The following is an 18107-nucleotide window of genomic DNA, read 5'->3' as shown; positions in this document are numbered from 1 at the left end:
GGCTGAGCAAGGCTCAGTGTGTTTGCTCATCCCGGAGCAGCAGGGATGCTAGACAGGTGTGAGATGCTGTCATGGTGGGCGGGAGGGGAGCTGAGAACTGGTGATTTCAATACACTGCTGGAAACCTCTTCTTACAAGCACAAAGGGAATTATGTGCTTCATCCCAAAGGTGTGCCCACAGCAACAGATCCTAAAATTTGGTTCTCCTGTGAAAGTGGAAAGACCAAAATCTCAAAGTGGCTGAAGCCCTGTGAACAACAGAAGATAGCTTGTGCAAAGGTTCAGCAGTCAGTAGATTCAGAGATGCTAATACCTTAGCCAGGATTTGTATAGCAAAACATTCTTATTTATACAGTATGCTGGTCTCAGTTTTACTAATTTCCCCCCATTTCTTCCTTTGCTAATCTACTAAAATTGTTTTTTGCATATTTCAAAAGAGAAGTGGTCTATTATACTCCTTGGTTTTTCAAAATAAAGCCAAACTTCAAGGTTTTGAAACTACCCTTTCAGTTGGCTGGAGCTAGTGTGGGATTATTCCAGTAAGGAATCACGTATCATATGAATCATAGAATGGTTTGGGTTGGAAGGGACCTTAAAGATTACCCAGTTCCAACCCCCTGCCATGGGCAGGGACACCTTCCACCTTCCACCAGACCAGGTTGCTCCAAGCCCCGTCCAGCCTGGCCCTGAGCACTCCCAGGGATGGGGCATCCACAGCTGCTCTGGGCAGCCTGGGCCAGCATCTCACCACCCTCGTAGTGAAGAATTCTCTCCTTCTATCTAATCTAAACCTACCCTCTTCCAGTTTAAAGCCATTCCCCCTTGTCCTATGGCTATAGGCCCTACTAAAAAGTCTGTCCCCATCTTCCCTATAAAGCCCCTTTAGGCACTGGAAGGTGCTATAAGGTCTCCCTGGAGCCTTTTCTTCTCCAGGCTGAGCAACCCCAACTCTCTCAGCCTGTCTTCATTCATACAAGAAATGCTCCAGCCCTCTGAAGAACCACTAAAAAACCTCTTGATTGATCAACCCAGGCTGACAGGGTATCATTACAGATACATCATAGATGTGTAGTCTTACAACTAACTTTAGACTTTAATTTGTCCTACTCTTGCATTTGAGTAGCATTTCAAAAAATCCCCTTTATACATAGGCACACTTAGGGTATGAAATACTGCTGCTTTTAAAGCCTGGTGTCTGCTTGCACCTGTACCTTGCTCTTGTGCACAAAACCTGTTCGCTGACATTTAATGCCCACGCCGCAGGCCTGCAGCAGTTCACAAGGCTGAGGGCACAGAGCTGCCAGCACCCTGGGCTCACTCTGTACCCCCATGGCTCCATCGCCCATCCCCTCCCTCAATTACAGACAACCTGCAGCCCAAAGAACACACATCTACCCCCGCCCCCCCGTTCCCTAGCACATCCATCCTAACCCCCTTCTCTTTCCCCTCCTTAGCGCAATACTCTCCTCGCTCCCGCACAGGCCTGGGCGGGCAAGAGTGCAGACAAGGACTATGGGGAGGAGCAACCTGATGTTCTTTAGAGGGCAGGGGGGGATCCCTCCGACTCTGTGTGACAGAGATCCCACCAGCCTCTGCGTAGCCACCATTGAGAACAACTAACCTGTCTCCAACTACCAGTTTCACCCTGAAAGATTGACTCAGCTTTCCCTCTTGTCTGAGATCACAGTTCCTTGGATCTTTGCATCGTTCCAGCAGCTTCACGTATCACGTGCCTTCAACGTACCTGCTGTTGCGCTTTAGTGGTATCAAATCTCTGCTTCCAACAGAGTGGGTTAGTGCTTTGGCAAGGCCTTCAAAATAGATGGCTACTTCAGGTATTTACGATATTGGGGTAAACTGACAAGTCTCTTCTATCACACTGAACTGTATTTCCAAAATACGGGTCAACCTTCACCATGCTGACCCACGAGCATTTGGATGTCGGTGCTTTACAGTGCTGCTGCAGGGTAGACATTCGTCAGACCCTTCACAGCCAGAGAAGAGGTTTTCTCTCCTTAGTCCTTGCAGTGGATGTCACACCCACACGTTTCTTCACTTGCTTCAGTTTCTGCTTTTGCTTTGGTAACTCCCAAAGGCAACAAATCTTACACTGATAATTGCATTCAGAGATGTCCTGGGCAACAGAACAAGCATCAGGCTTTTGCTACCCACATCATCTGCAGAGCTTAATTAAGGGAAAGGGAAGAGGTGGTGAAGCTTTAGGAGCAAAGATCTGGAACAGAAAAAATGGCAGTGCTGTCTGCTTTAATGTATGTATAGCCTCTCTCCTTCTGTAATCCCGTCTCCGAAATTCTTATTTCGTCCCCTCGTTACCACTCAGCGTCTGCCACTTCCCACACTGATCACAGCACTAGAGATATACAATATATAGAAAAAAATATTTTCCCCTTTTAACAAAATTCCTGATGTATTTCATGTTCTAGAAGAGGTGGATCACTTAACGCAGTGTATCATCTTTGTGTCAGTGCCACTGCTTCTATCACAGCAAGTTTCAGCTGGCTTTTCTAGGTGTTAAGAGCTATTGGGAACTTTTTTCCCCACGCAGAGTAAGTTGCCTGAGCAGGCAGCTCTTATTCTGGGGTGAGAGAAGGGGAAGGCAGAGCAGGAGCAAAGATTGATGCCAAAAAGACAAAAAAAATGTCAGCTGTGGCTCCTGGACATTTCATGAACTGCATGCTGTCACATGCCAGTAAGTAGCACCTCATATTCCCAAAGTCTCAATTACATTTACAAAGCAAATCTTCCCCCCTTCCTCCCCAGACTGCAGTTTTTGCTCTAGACTTTCCTGCTTTGTTTTTAAGGCAAGTCTCTAGCCTTTGCAGTTGCCTTACTAAATCTTAAGAACGTAAGTTCAGGTAGCAGCCTGATTTTGCAACCTGCCTGAAATGCTACGGGGCTCCCCAGGATCTTAGAAGGCAACAACAATTTCGTTCTCACCATCCAGGCTTTCACCTGGGGAAAAAACAGCACCAACCCAGAAGCCCTCAGCTCAAGCTACAGCACACTTTGAAAGGCATACATTATAAAACACAGGTAAAAATCTCAAATAAAGCCAATTAAAATTAATGACAAATGACTGGGGAAAAGGAGTAAGAGATGCTGCTAACCCCAAACATTAAAATAATGAGATAGTTCTGAAGAGTAAGTTGGGGGTTTTTTGTTCAGCCCTCTACAGCCAGCTGAGTTCATGTTCTCCAGGTATTTATCACTACTTAAGGACCCAAGGCTTATGGGGGGAAGCTACAAAAGTCTCATGTGACCAGAGGTGCCAGTTTCTGAAGAAGCCAGCACACAGAACAGCAAGAGCTTGGGTAAGGGACGTATCGGCTGTCTGAAACCTTTCCTCCCCTCATGAAAAATGCAGGGGAAGGAGAACAGCTTCTGCCTCCCACAGATGGGAGCCCTCCTCCCCACCCACTCTTCTCTGTAGCTTGTATTGAGAAGTGGTTAGTCATAGCAGGACACAGATGCATTCGTGCCTGCATGATGAAACTGAGATGATAACGTGTTCTTGTCTACAGGCCAGGAGACAAGCACTTGTTTTCCTTGCAAGCCAGATTTTATAACTCCTTAGCGATGGGGAGAGCAAGAGTCATTTTCAGTTTAGTCTTACTCGGCATACTGGGGAAAAACACTGGTTTTACTTCCCACCACACACAGGCTTCATGCTCTTCCACCGAGTTTGCTTCCTGTCCAGGCTTCCATTTCCTCACAGGACATCAAATGCCACGCAACCCGCAGGCTTGCACAGAGCTGCTGGCCATGAGATCTATAGAAGACTAATAAGAAAGAGGACCAAGGGTTGTGGACATGGATGAAGCTGATGCAGAAAGGCAATTACTGGCAGAGAAAAAAAGCCCTCATGTGAGGTTGGGACCCTCGAAATATTACAAAATATTTCAATATCACAACATTAATTATGATTATTAATTACAAATATTAATTTGCAATTTAGTTAATTTGAATAAGGGAGACTAATGAACTGCTCTGAAAATATTTCCATGTTTGGTTATGACTGTCCTCTGAAAAATGCTGTCCTTACTTTGAGAAGACATGCACAACTTGGGGTAAGAAGTCAACTGCTCCCTGTGTTTGGCATCACAGCACATAGGAAGGATGGGCAAAACCATGGGGAGCCCTTCTGGGGCTGCAGGTACTGACCTTGCGAGAAAACAGCGATTTGCTGAGCCTTAGAGATGTCCAGTTCAGAACAACCTGACTCGACAGGGAGCTCATCCTAAGGCAGAAGTATTAAAATCAACTTTTCCAAGGCCAGACTTCGTTGATTTGGAATACCAACGCAGTAGCAAGTAAAAAACCCAAATGAACAATCAAAAAACCTCTTAAGCAATGGCACTCTCCTGCTGGTTACACAGCTTGGAAATGCCTTTGAAATCCAAGATTCAAACCTTCCCAGAGTGCGATCAAGTCATTTCAGTGCTTTGTTGTTTATAAAGTACTTTGAAGTAGCCCTTGGCATTCAGTACTGCTTCAGCACTTCATTTTGTTACCAAATTAAGGTCTCTTTGTTAGTCACCTCATACTAGAAAGACTTTAATGTACTGAACTGTACATTTTCTCCTCCTTTCATCCTGCCATAAGATGAACCATAGCACAAGCAATTCCTGGAGCACTGTAGCTGCGCTAGCTCCCAATAAACTGTTGAATGATACCTCGTAGGCAAGAAATCAGGGCCAGTATTACAAACTAGCACAGTTCTAACGTTGCTCTACTTTAAGGAGAATGAGAAGCTTTAATGAAGCCTCACAAGGTGCTACAGGTCAAAGTGGAGACTTCTGCTCTCCCTCTCCCCACTTCACCTGTGGCTTTGCGCTCGGTCTGGCTTTGTATGGCTCTCTCCTGCACTGCTTAAAGGTGACCAGAGGCCAATACCGCGTGCAGCAGACCCAGCAGTCAGTGTCAGGACCCGTGCACATTTTTCCCCTCTCGCAGTGTATTATTGTGCTCAAGATCTCAATGATCATGAAACTGGCAACAAGGTATTTACTTTGATCAAGGTGTTTATTGCATCTCAGAGGGCACACATGCACTGGGGGGTTTTGTTTTGTTTTGGTTTTTTTGTTGATTTTAAACTGAAATACAAAGAAAAGCCATTTTGAAATTAGCTTTTTCTAGAACTTTCCCATTACGGTGTATGTTATCCCCACAGCAAATTCAGATACAACCACTTTTAATGGTACCATACATTGATTAAATAGTTCATTTGAAAGACTTTAGGTGAATATCTTTCCAACCCAATATGCTTTTACAGAGAACTGCCAAGCCACTTGTAACACTGATCAACAGTGACCTCATTGAAGAGTCAAGATCTTACGCCAAGCCATCAGCAGAAACAGTATGAGAACAAATAAAAATTAAAGAAACACAGTATGTACAGTAAAGGGCATGGATCTCTGGATCAGAATTAAATCTAATCACCAATAGTACAAAAGCTACTCACAGCGCATTCGGGGCAATGGAGAAAACACTAGCCTAAGGCATACACAGGTAAGCACTAAATTAAGAGATGTACGTAAGAACTGAACAGAAATGGGTAACGTCACTTGTAATGTTTTGACTACAGATACACCAAAGAGTGCTCTTGTATTTGAAATCCCTTAATGCCAGCACAACTATGGTCGCTTTTTCCAACTACACGGAGAGAAACTGACCCTTTACATTTTCAGTGCATTTAGCAAGAACTGATAAATAAGCCAATTTAAAATGCAAAAACTTAAATAATTAAAATAGATTAAAAAATAAAACCAGCAATAAATATGGTATTCTTTCAGATATGATTTTTCATTCTTGGTAAGTCATCGAAAAAGTAGTTGTTATGGAAGTTTATATTACTTTAAATTATCTTAACATATACAGTGCCACAAAAATAAAACATTTTTTTTCCACGACAATTGAGATTCCTGTGACCGGGAGAAAAAAAAAATGTATTCCGCACAATTTTATAAGTATTTTTCTTACTATCTGGTATTATCACACTATATTTCGTAACAGATAAAGGAGAAATTAAGTCCTAGGGAAATTTTAGGTGTCCTCAAAAAGTTATATACATTGAAACCTTCAAAAAACCACAGACATCGCTCCAAATGGCTCACCAAACAACAGCTGCATAATCTGCCCCCATGGGATAGGTTCAGAAAAGCACTAGAAGGCATCAGAAACATACATCCATTGTTTAAATTGTAAAACACAAATAACCCAAGTACACAAATTTCGAGAAAGTAGGGATAACAGCTAAGGTAGTACACATTCCTAATGTTCACTTTCACAGCTGTGCTACACGTTTCAGGAGGAAGAGAAAGTCTGAGTAAGCGCTGGGTTTGGTACTGGTGGCTCACTTTGAAACTCTGAGCATCTGTTTGTAGACTCCAAACTCATGTTTTTATCATCCAGTCAGAAAAACTGCAGCTGTGAATACAGAAAAGTATTAGATGAAAACCAGAATAATGAGTTAGATAAAGCACGTTCTAAAAAGCGAACCAAATCTCCTCGTGACTTCACACCTCAAAGGAGACGTTATCAGCTTTTAATGAAGCAGCCGTCTTCCTCTTCCCACAGACAGGTATGAATCTGTCTACTATAAACTCAAGTTGAAAGCAGCGAGTCCCAGCAATGAAGGTGCATCTCCACTCCTGGCCATCTCCACCAAGTGCCAGGTACAACTCCCCAGGGCTGGAATGTGGAGAAGGGGGAAGTGGGACTGGGTGGTGCCTGCTAAAAGGAGCCTGCTCCCATCCACTGCTGCCAATTCCAGTGCAGAGGGGGCTTAGAACAAGTCTTAGAATTAAGCTATAGGAAGAAAGAAAAGGGACTTGTGAAGAAGACTTTTAGGATAGGTAATGATCGTCCTCTCCCCACCTGGCAAATCATCCTAGTCTTAGTCACAAAATGCCTTCTTTATTTCTGCATTATTGTTTTTCATTGGCTTCAATGTCCGATTTGATCTGACTTTTCTACTTTGCCCCTCTTCAACTTTCTCTAAAACCCCCACTGTAATGGTTTTGCCTTTTTTTCCTTCCCTTCTGTAGAACTTTTTTTGCTTCTCCTCCATTGTTTCTTTTCATTTACTCCTCTGTTCTTGCCCGCTGCTGTTCTACACGGCGCTGCTCAGGACCTCACGCCTGAGCGTTCAGAAAAGCAAAGCCTTGAAAATTTGTATGGTTGGGGAGAACATTAGCTGGCAGCAGTTAAGAGATGCAAACAACTTTCCCTTGAAGATCAGGACATGCAAGTTTCTCCTCTTTTGATCCCTTTGCGCCTATGTTACCAACCCATTTCCACGTCCACAAGCCTCCTCATCACTGTTTTGCCCCCAGTATTTGTACCCTGTTATGATTCTATTTGTTTCAGTATTCATTTCAGGGCGAAAAAACCCAAGCCATTAACCCTTGGATTGAATGGAAACAAGGTGAAAATGGAAGTTATAGACCGAAGAGAACTTCTCCTGGCAGTCACTTTTGGCAAAAAAAGTAGCCAAAAGACAAGCTTTCAGGCTAAAATTAAGAGCCTGGGCAGAGGATTCTGTTTTCTGTGTAAACCACCACAGTATCAGTGCACGTTTCTACCTATCTCTGCGGCTACGATGTTATCAGTCATACTCAATCTACCAACCTAATCAACACCTGTGTGCCAGACACGTACCACAGCGTAACATGCTTAGGCAGGCAGTCACAGAATACCTTATCGTTTACAAGAAATCCTTGATGTTAAGATCCGCTAATGGGTCCTTTGTTGGAGGTTTCTTGGGACTCTGAGTAGCAGGAGTTGGGCTTGGAGAAAGCTAACAGACGCCAGCCAGGAAGGCAGAAAAAAACAAAGCAGACAAGGATACACAAGCATTAGGTAGATACGGCCGGTTCTCAGACAAGCACACTGCAAGCATACAAAGTTCTCATTTTTCTGCAAGTTCAGCGTGCTGCCATTTGGCTCAAGCATTGTTCAGACTCCACCCTTACTACAGGGTCAACAATGTTTGGCTGGTTTAATGGATAAAGTTATAGACACTGTATATGCTAATCAGCATAGCACCAAGTCTCTCTCTCCCTGCAAGACAGAACGCTGTCAGGATCATCAACCCAGACAGAAGTTAAGCAATTGTTAGACGTTAAACACTGAGGCGCAGAATAAGCAGAGTGCATGCTGCAGAGTATAGCTGAAAACCCTTGCGACTGGCATTTAAGTACAAGTTGTTCTACACCAGTAAGGCAAATAAGAGTTCAAAGCGTACTGGAGACATGACTATATTATACCCTGTCCCTCCTCTGGTAGTTATAAAAATCATCAGTTATTCCACAGAAAATGTTAAGGTTTTGAAGTTCCGTGCAACCGCTCTCATTAGGAAGCCAAATGATTCTCTACCATGTCCTTACTCCTCCCCGTCCCCTACCTTACTCAGGGTACTAGAGGTGTTTTATATGTAGCCCTGGCACCTTGATGACTAACCTTTGAGAAAAAAAATAAATACATTTGTGTCTTCCATAGTATTATTCTTGATAATAGATGTGCAGAGACGGTTTTAAGGCGGGAGGAAAAGAAGACCAAATACCTTCTCACTTAGAGCAGTTTCATGTTCTTCCATTCCTTCACAGAAAACCCAGACAAACTTCAACGGGAACATGGTTCCCTACTTGAAAAGTGTGGTTTGATACAGGTTGATTGCTTAATATTTGCAAAAAAAAGGGAGGTGGCTTTTCTTTCAAGTTTCAAGTGTTTCAAGTGTTACAAGTCAGATTTGAGAGCTGCAGCACCGAATTCCATCTCCCAGCCTACTTGAAGGACAAGGTGGACTTCCAACTTACAAAGAAGCATAATGCTATAGCTAAGGCATTCCCTGCTTTTCCTCTGCAAAGACCCTTTCCTTTTCAAAGTTATTACAAACCAAATTCTACTTTGAAAAAATAGCCTGGAACAGGTATTATGACTTAAGTTGCATCACCTACTGGCTATGAGCCAGAAGCTTTGTATCAGAGTGCTGCACTTCCAAACTTACCAGCTTCAAGTTAAAAAGAACCCTTAGGTAAGTATGAGAAGCAGCTGATACCACCTGCTTCAACATGAAGGATGGTTATGTCTCCATTCACTCAACCTACTTCAGCATTAATTACTCCATTAGGTTTTTTTTCATCATATTAATCAAAGGACTTATCACTGGCAACCAGTGACCTCTGACATAATCTTTCCTGGTTGTTTTTAATTAGTATAGAATTAAGAATAGGCTTGCTTTGGTTTTAGGTGGCCAGCCTTGTGTCTGTCTAAATATGTGACTGTCACAAAGCCAGACTAAGTAAATAGAGTTTAAAAACATGAAAAACAAAGCAGTGTCATGTATCTCCCACTTACAAAAGAATACAGACTGACTGAAGACTGAAATCACTCATTTGCATTCCCCCTTAATGTAAGTTAGAAGAAAAACTTCATAGTACTTAAATTCGCACGCTGCTGTGAAAAGCGTGCATCCTGAGCACTCCCACATCCCATACGTTACGGTCATTCATACTTGAACGCAGTTGTTTTGCACCACAAGAAACCCAGCAGGCTACCAGTCTGAAACAAAGTTGTATCTATCGAGAAACAGCCGTCATCCAAGAACTGGAGACTTTAGCTTGTTCACAAGCAGAAGGTTGGTTTTCTGAAGAAACTCTTGGTGGGCTGGGAGGGAAGTTGTTGAGCGCAGCTCTAGTAAATTTTGACAAGCTCTAAGCAGAATAGGAATGCCCACCAGCTCCACTTTGAGCTTTACTGAAATATCCCCCAAAACCACACCCTGGATGCCAATAGCTGTAGGAGACTTTTCAAACCTGTCCCATTGGGCTCATACAAGGGAATCGAAAAAAATCAAAGTGGTTCATGCGATCTGCCACCAGTCAGGCAGCTGATGCTGTAAGAAATCTCATCTACATATCTACAGGTAGAATTGAACTGAAATAATCTGTACACACAAGCTACTTTTTAGAGAAATGGAGAGCAATTAAACATTCATCTAGCAGTAAGACTTACCTGTACACCAGGGCCAGTGGCAGCTCCAAATGGTGGCCTCATCATAGGCTGCCCGTACATAACTGGCTGCTGGGGCATCATTGGTACACCTGTGCCTGCTGGGGGCTGTAAATTAACACAGTGTGAGCAGGGCTCCGGGTGAAGAAAGGAAAGCAGCGTAACAAGAGAGACTCACCATCCCAAATGCTGCTCCTGGCTGTGGGACAGGTGGAGTACCTCCTGTGGTAGGAACAGCACTTGCCGGAGGCACGGCTCCCGTCTAAAATATTTTAAAAAAAAAAAATGTCTAAAAATGCAGGAATCTCTGTAACACCAGCCATCTGGAAACCACATGGAGTCTCCAGCGTTCCCAAAGTTGTTCTGGAAAGTAGGACTGTTATGTAGCAGGTAATACCTAACCTCCAAACTACAATGCTTCAAAGAATGAGTTGAACGAGTCCTTACACTGATGCTCAGCTTGCTGCTTCATAAGCAAGCAAGGGTGACAGACTCCATTCTCTCATGAATGGAGTCAATCTACTGAATACAACCCAAAATAGGCTCATGAAAGTTTGTACTTTCCTCCTCCTCTACATAATGTCAGAAAGTATCCCAACTTCATAATTGCTAGCCAACACACTATAGCACTTGCTGTAGCACTGTGTTTTAGTAAAAGCTTAAGCAGGTTGTAAAGCTAAGGAAAATAACTGCTATAATTAGCTTCCAATTAAAAAAAAAAAAAAAAAAAAGAAAAGTATTTTTCTGCATTGAGATTCATTAAAGTTGAAGAATAAGTCCACACTTAAGCCGCAATCACAACCATTACGTACTTTACTGGGGAGAATTTAGTTTACCTTGTTATGCTTTTCATGCATATGCTTAACTTGTTATGGTTTTAAGGTGACCTTTAACTAGGATTCAGGAAGACAGAACTGTTAGTTTAGTAGTCTGATCGGATATACAGCGCAACAGCATCTTTGAACAAGGCCACCCCCCTTATCTAGCACAACCTACACATCATCCCTCTTGGTTCCTTTATCTGTAACTTTCCATGCACAGTCTCCTTATGGCCTCAAAAGCATCCAGGTCTCTCTTTTTCACAGGAGTATATACAGCTCAAATTATTAACAACTCTAAAGAGAGGCAGGAAACATTCAAGGAAGGCATTTAAAATTGGTAGTAGGCTTTTTAGGAATCTCATTACTGCTATCGTATGTCCTAAGTATACTGGCCCAATTTCTTCAGCTATTACAGAAGCTGTAGGGTCATGCCCAAGCCTCCACACCCCTTACGACCTACCCTGACTCAGTTATATCCCACCACGTTTGGAGAACAGCTAGCACACTTTCAGTTCAAAGGACACTGTGTCTCTGGAGATACGTTGGAATTACTCACTGCACAGTCCACTTCTGTGAATGCTGCATTCACTGCCCTGGGTTGATCCTTGCTTCCAGACTAAAATATGCCAGTTTCTTAGGAAACCAGAAACAAGTCAAGATTAACCTGTTCCAGATTCATTAATAATTACTTATTATTCTATATACTATACTCTTTATACTCTATTCCAGCCTGAATGTTTTCTAGGGAGCATTTAAATTAAAAGCCGTACTGTGCTAGCAGCACAGCTGTCCCCAGGCTAAAACCAACATCTGGACACTCAGGTATGGAAAGCAAGGTGACATCAGACGCAGTAACTGGACTGCAGCCACAGGAACACAACGTAGCTTGAAATCCAGTTAGGCAGCTGCCAAGAAAATGGCCACACAAACTGAATCTGCCTTTGCCCCAAAGCACTAAGATCACTTGAGGAAACAGACTTATGAAATTCTGCTGATTTTACCCCAGAAGGTGAAAGGTCACAAAGAAGGGAAGAAGTGACCAAAGTGAACAAACCAGAAATGGTTCAACAGTGACATGAAGCAAAGCTTCATTTCAGTGTCCACATTTATTTTTCCTGCAGATCTAGTTTTCTTTACTTTCAAAAAATACCTGAATGCATGACTTCGAAGAAATATATACAGCACCCAAGTTTCATGAAATGCCATCAAACCCACCCAGCTTTCCAGAAAGGCTCGTTACTTATCAAATGGCAAAGCCACTACGAGATTAGGCTGATGTTACAGAAGTTAGAAATTTCAAGTAGTACAAGACATCAAATAGTTCACATCCCAGTAAAGACAGTTTGAAGCCATCATTTTCAAGCTTACAGGACAGAAATGGTTAATCACTGCTACCATATTCAAGTACACATTGCCCGAGAATTGCCTGCTGGACAGACTGTCCAAGAAGAGCCATGTTAGGTGGCTTCTAGCTAGTTTTAAGCCAGTAGTAATAACTGTAATGCAGGTGGGGTGCTGTTAGTATCTTCATGTTTAGTAAGTAAGTACAATAAGAGATTTAAAAAAAAAAAATAAAATCACTTACGCTGTACAGTATTGCCCAGCCTTTCTATTAAGAAAAAAAGTTGACATTACAACTAATACATTCAATGAAGTACCAAGTTCAGGGAATACTTGTGTCTTCCATAAGGTTAAGGAACAAGCTGGAACGTGCTTAAGAGTCACGTTAACATCTGGCTGTGGCAGCAGGGATCTGAACTGGTCATGCTCCCCCTTGACAGTCGTTTTCTTCCCTTTCCAACCCAACTTTTTCAAATGGAGGACATTTTATGCCCTGTGCGACTTTGATGAGATGAAGTATGACCCCTCTTCAGATTCCTCTTGTAGCTTACGCGTGATCAAGTTGCTCTTGCGCCAATTTTAGATTTTTAGCTCAATTCAACCCTCTTCTCTCAAAGCTAGTGCCTTCTGATACGTTTTAAAGGGCAGTTTTAGCTTTTCCAACAGACTGCTTTGCTCTGCCAAACAAGCTAATCAGTTCTGATCTGACATCAATCACTTGATCAGTATGAATATCGTGTAGTTAGTCTTTTGATCTGCTTCATTCAGGGAAGCTTGAGAAAAACTTATTTTCCTCTCCTTCCAGTACTTCAGCTTTGGATCAATACTATTCTCTTTGGGCAACTGACCTGGGGCTGGTGTTGGCAAGACCTATATGGCTAACCACACACCTGGAAACGTCCACAGGTATTAAGTGCACATGTAGAGTAATATCTTGATACATATGCTAGTATATTTTTCGTTGCCCTGGTCTCAATGATTGATTTACGCCAGCTGTAAATCTGGTCTTAAAAATGTGACTTGAAACAATCATACCATTTATACAGAAGCAAGCTCTTTACCTGAAGTAGACTTCAGGAGCCGTGCCTACACGTACGCCTGCATAGTCTCATAAAATATTGAGGTTTCAATACCAGTGGTATCGATGGATTAACTACCTACCAATGGACCGCTGGGGACACCACCAGTTGACCATGTTGCAGGTGCTACTTTTGGCTGCCAGTTGGCTCCTCCCGTTAGCTTCTTTTCTCCAGCGTTCCACTGAAGGTCTCCCCTAACAGACGGGGAGACAGACAGGGCCATTATTTACATACCCTCACAGTGAAAATGAAAACCAGTTGCGGCACACATTAACATTGGGCTTGCAGCTACATTAGTTTATGGTGTATGCAGTTTAAGTTATTAACGGACAGGTACACTTTCAGAGTCACTCAGTTTCAAGGGTTGTTAGCAGCAGAAACCAGTACGCTCTATACTGAAGTCAGCTATATAGTTACGGCCTTTGGAGTGAGAATTAAAAAGAGGTTTTATTTAGTATTGAATGAAGGTAAAGTATTATTATTATTTCTTCTTATTATTATTACGCCCTTGAAAAGTAGGAAGAGGGACTGCTACTGCCTGTTCTAAGGGGCCAGGCAAGTAGCACTGCCTGCTAGAAGTCTTTGAAAGGTCATTTCATTGCTGGAAATCTTGCTCAAACAGCTGAAGGAGGAAAGCATTCGGTTCTGAAAAAAGTTGATAGAACATAAACACATCAATCATAGAATAAAAGGGCCGTTGCAAACCCAGGTTTTGTTAGAGGCCATTCTATCCAGAATAAGAAACACCATTTGAATGAAGTAGATTGAAGGAAGGTAATTTCTGGGGATAAACCTCATGATGTGTTTATACATATCCCCCCTATCATCTCCACAAGAGGCACAAAACATTTTGAAGTACACGCATCATAAACTGGTCTTGCATACAGAGGAAGACTAAGCACAGAAGGAAGCAATCAGATTAAGATACATTCAAAAATCAATGCAATGATGTAAATACTTCTTCTTGCAAAAAGAAGCTTTTCACTGCATGGAATGAACTTCTTTTCTATTTTACAAGTATTCCAATGCCTATACGATAAGCACATCCCGTGTCTGTAAAAAGATAACAAAACTATTACATATTAGCCTAGATTACTGAGGGGAGCTATAGAATTTATTATCTGGACTATTTTCCCATTTTAAGTTGTTTGGAGATCAGCTGTCCGATATGAAAACAGTGATTTACATAAAAAATTCTAGGACTCAGATTAAAGCAAGCAAGTTTAAAAGCTACGTCAGGAGCATTTAACCTTAATTATTCAGTGAATCTGTACAGAATAGAATACTTCTTCCAGAATTTTTCTGAACTGATTTTTTGGGTGCAAGGGGGCGCATAACCCATTCATTGATTCTTAAAAACCACTGAAATAGATGCAAGATTATAAAGCAGAGTTGAGAACTTTTTTTTTCTTTCTTTTTTTTTTAAAAAAACAAAGTTGAACTTACTTTTTCGAAGTGGTACCAGAAATGCCAAGATCTGAAAAATCATAAGAAAAAAGGAAGTCGTGTTCAGTAAACTAAAGCACGTAAAAGTAACAGCTCATGTTTCATTGCACATGGGCTTATACAGAGTAATAAAGTTTCAGCTGTCCTCATTTAGGCAGCGTCAGAGGACTGGCCACATCTACCCCTTCTTCTTTAGGACAAACATTTGAGGAACCCTGCAGATGTCTTGTGCTTGAAGAAGCCGGTTTTGCTCCATAAGCAAACCAAAGTAACAATATATTTAGGTCTACAAAATGCTGAGTTATTTAAGGGCACCAAGCTATTTGCCATGAATGACAACACTAGTCTCTGTTCCTCATTATACATACGGGAATAAAAAGCTATTTTTCACAGACACATAGATCTGAATGTTACCTGGAAGATTTGCAATGCTTTATCTGCTCTATCATACATGGAAGCTCCAAGTAGTTTCCTTAATAACTCTTTGGAAAAAGTTTTAAGCTAAGTTGTAACATGACCAGTACACGTCCTGTAAGTGACAAATGGCTAAGTTTGGTTTTCTCCCCCAAACCTGGACGTAGCAAATGACAGGCAGAAGTGGTTTCAAGTGATTAACAGTCCTTCTGACTTCTAAGCATGGTCATTTCCCCCCACACCTACCAGGATAGTATGCATCATAAGTTCATTATATCTTGGCTGTGGTGTGTATACATATACTAACAGTATTCCATTTACGCAATCCTCCAAAATACAACTTCAGTAGTATCACACCTTGGCCTAGGTGTGCCTCTTCGGTTTTTTAGGGGGCTGTGGATATTTATCTCTATTTATAAAGGCTCTAGCCCTTCTGCTACTACAGGAAAGAGAACACTTTTTAGTTCAGCATTTCAAGAACATGCTTTGGAAATTTCACTGTTGGCTGCTGTGCACTCCTGACCCCACTGCTGCTCCTCCTCCCGTTAAGCAAGAAGTCAGCCATTTGGGCCACCAGCTTTTCTGCCTAAATTCCACACTGCTGTCAGATGCTTTGGACAATGTTTACCTCCCCATCCACTATTACACAGGGGCAGACCCATTAAGGGTCTGATGTGTCTGTGAATGTACCTGGGATGTTCGCGCATTGCAAATCCCACCTACCATACACAGATCCCATCACTTGACTCAGACCCTGGGCACAAACAGGGACAAGTTATGAAGCCAGACTACAAGTTATCTGGATCAGGCCTTATTCCTGCCTATAGCTTCCTGATCTGCCCAGGGAAACAGAAGGACACTGAAGCCAGCTAAAACACGGGGGTATTTGGCTCTGTGGGAAAGTAACGCAGTTGTACGCCACACCATTTACACCCAAAATTTGTCACTTACTGCCTACTAAGTTTGCAAGAGATGAATCAAGATCGCTCCCGAGGCCCTTGCTTGCTGCTGAAGCAGTGACTGTTGCTGTGGCTGAAGGTACTATAGACTGGCCCGAAGGAACCATAGTTGGCATAAGAAGATCACCTAAGCCATCAAACACTGGAAGTGAAAGGAAAAAGGGTTAGAACAGCAGCTGTGGTAAGACAAACCCTACCTGCCACTTTGCTGTTGCTCCAACAAATATAGCACAGACAACCACATCACAAGTCTTACCAAAACACTGTTTGACGTTAGAAGTAATGCCAACAAGGGCATGCATGTCATTTTACTAGACACTGAATGTACAGTAATCCTGCAAGAGCTATACTGATGCGAACTAGTTCGAGAAGACATGCCTAGAAGGACTTTAAATGGAAAGTTAAATCTCCATAGACACAACACCACTTCCACATGACACTATTTTTTCTTACAGCCATCCCTAGAGAGATGTCGGATGCACACACACTTGTTAGGAGATATTCATTTAAAGGTTTTTAAAATGAACATCTTGCAGCAAACACCAGTCAGAATTACTGTGACAAAGGCAGTCTTATACCTTGACATCTTACAGCAACAGGGTTGGAAGTCTCAAGATGTTACTATTGACTTGCAAGCAGCAGGGAATTGGGAAAACCTACTAACATCTTATAAGATCAGAAGGAACCAGAACCATCCACACTGACAGAGCCAGCCTCCTTAGTCCAGTCATCTAACTCGGAAGTTAATTTTTAGATCCCTTGAAGTCAAACCACCTGGTATATCTTATGTCAGCGTTCTATCTTCTGATCTGTGTTTGAGGTACATGCTAATGTTAAGTCTATAGGAAGGGGTAGCATGTGCACTGGCAAGCAACCAATTAACCAAGCAGCAGTACTACTTCAACTTTTTTTTTTTTTTCTTGTTCAGTTGCAGAACTCACCAATTTTAAGTTTGTAGCAAGGACCCAGCATGGAAAACATAGAATGGAAGAGATGCAAACAAAACGATAGCAGTGATGAAAGTTTAAGCTTATAGTCAGGCAAAGAACGTGAACTCTGTCCCCATTTTGTGTACACTCAGGTGCCATGCAAGCTCAAAAATAGCTTCAGCAGGAGCAGCAATACGACTTGCCTATATACTCGATTTACAGAACAGTGTTTTCCTTGCATAATCCCTGATTCTGCACATCTCAAGCACATGCAAGGATGTTTACACTAGTTTGTTTTTTACTGACATAGTAGAATAAAAAATGGGTACAGAGAGCTGTAGGGCACACAACAACCTTAACATCATCCTGAGTTCTTCCAGTAGAGAAGGAAGAGGGAAATAACTGATATTGCCTGTACTCAGAGCCTAAATATGGCGTCATTCACTCATCTAACACATAAAACACATTAGAAAATTCACAGGAAGAAACCCTGTGGCTCACCTGATGCATCAAATGAACTGCCAGTCGTTGGAGCTGTTGTCCCAAACGCTGCATCAAAGTTAGGCTGTAGTAAGCTGGTTTGAGCTGGAGTGACTGGGGATGGTGATGGAGAGGGAGCAATAAAAGAACCTCCAAAGCCTTGAAAAAGCCACATAAAAAGAGATGTGGACATTAGAGTCAGTCGTCCTGGGCTGTGTTTAACAAAAGCTCAATCTATACAAGGCGGAATGAGACACAATTCTTAGCAGACCATTACAAATAACTCCACACTACACAAGCACCCTTGGTATGCCAGGTCTGACCCAGTGAATTTTGGGAGAGTCACCAATAACAACTTTAATGTTTTTTATTTAGATTTCTGCAGAGACAGACCAACAGAGTAGAGAACACACTTCTTCCAGTACTACGTGCTATTGCTCTAGGTAAATAATCTCACAGGCAGAATGCAACAAACAAGGATTAGTTCAGAAAAAAGAGAAACAGAGAACTAACTTGAGAAAAGCTTATGATGACCCATCAACTACTTTGGAACCTCAATTCAGAAGGCAGTGTTTTACTAATCTAATTCAGCTTCTCTCACCATCT

General features: G+C 42.2%; 1 protein-coding gene across 22 annotated transcripts in view; it reads right to left on the bottom strand.

Moving 5' to 3' along the window:
- Positions 1 to 5024: 5024 nt before the first annotated feature.
- Positions 5025 to 18107, bottom strand: part of SNAP91 (synaptosome associated protein 91) — a 73622-nt gene continuing 60539 nt past the window's right edge. For 13 of the 22 annotated variants that reach the window (XM_080389479.1, XM_080389476.1, XM_080389460.1 and 10 more), the window contains 9 exons: positions 17523 to 17660; positions 16085 to 16234; positions 14720 to 14750; positions 13356 to 13467; positions 12439 to 12462; positions 10211 to 10294; positions 10036 to 10140; positions 7719 to 7819; positions 5025 to 6447 (listed from right to left, as the gene is read on the bottom strand). In XM_080389479.1, the coding sequence (XP_080245605.1) occupies positions 7727 to 7819; positions 10036 to 10140; positions 10211 to 10294; positions 12439 to 12462; positions 13356 to 13467; positions 14720 to 14750; positions 16085 to 16234; positions 17523 to 17660 (737 nt within the window). In that variant the 3' untranslated portion in view covers positions 5025 to 6447; positions 7719 to 7726. The other 9 variants (XM_080389478.1, XM_080389461.1, XM_080389474.1 and 6 more) reach the window with 6 other exon arrangements.

This window comes from Falco punctatus (assembly GCF_963210335.1).
Source record: "Falco punctatus genome assembly, chromosome: 5".
Lineage (NCBI taxonomy): Eukaryota > Metazoa > Chordata > Aves > Falconiformes > Falconidae > Falco > Falco punctatus.
Note: the sequence above shows the minus strand (reverse complement) of the source record. Positions and strands in the feature narration are given on the sequence as shown.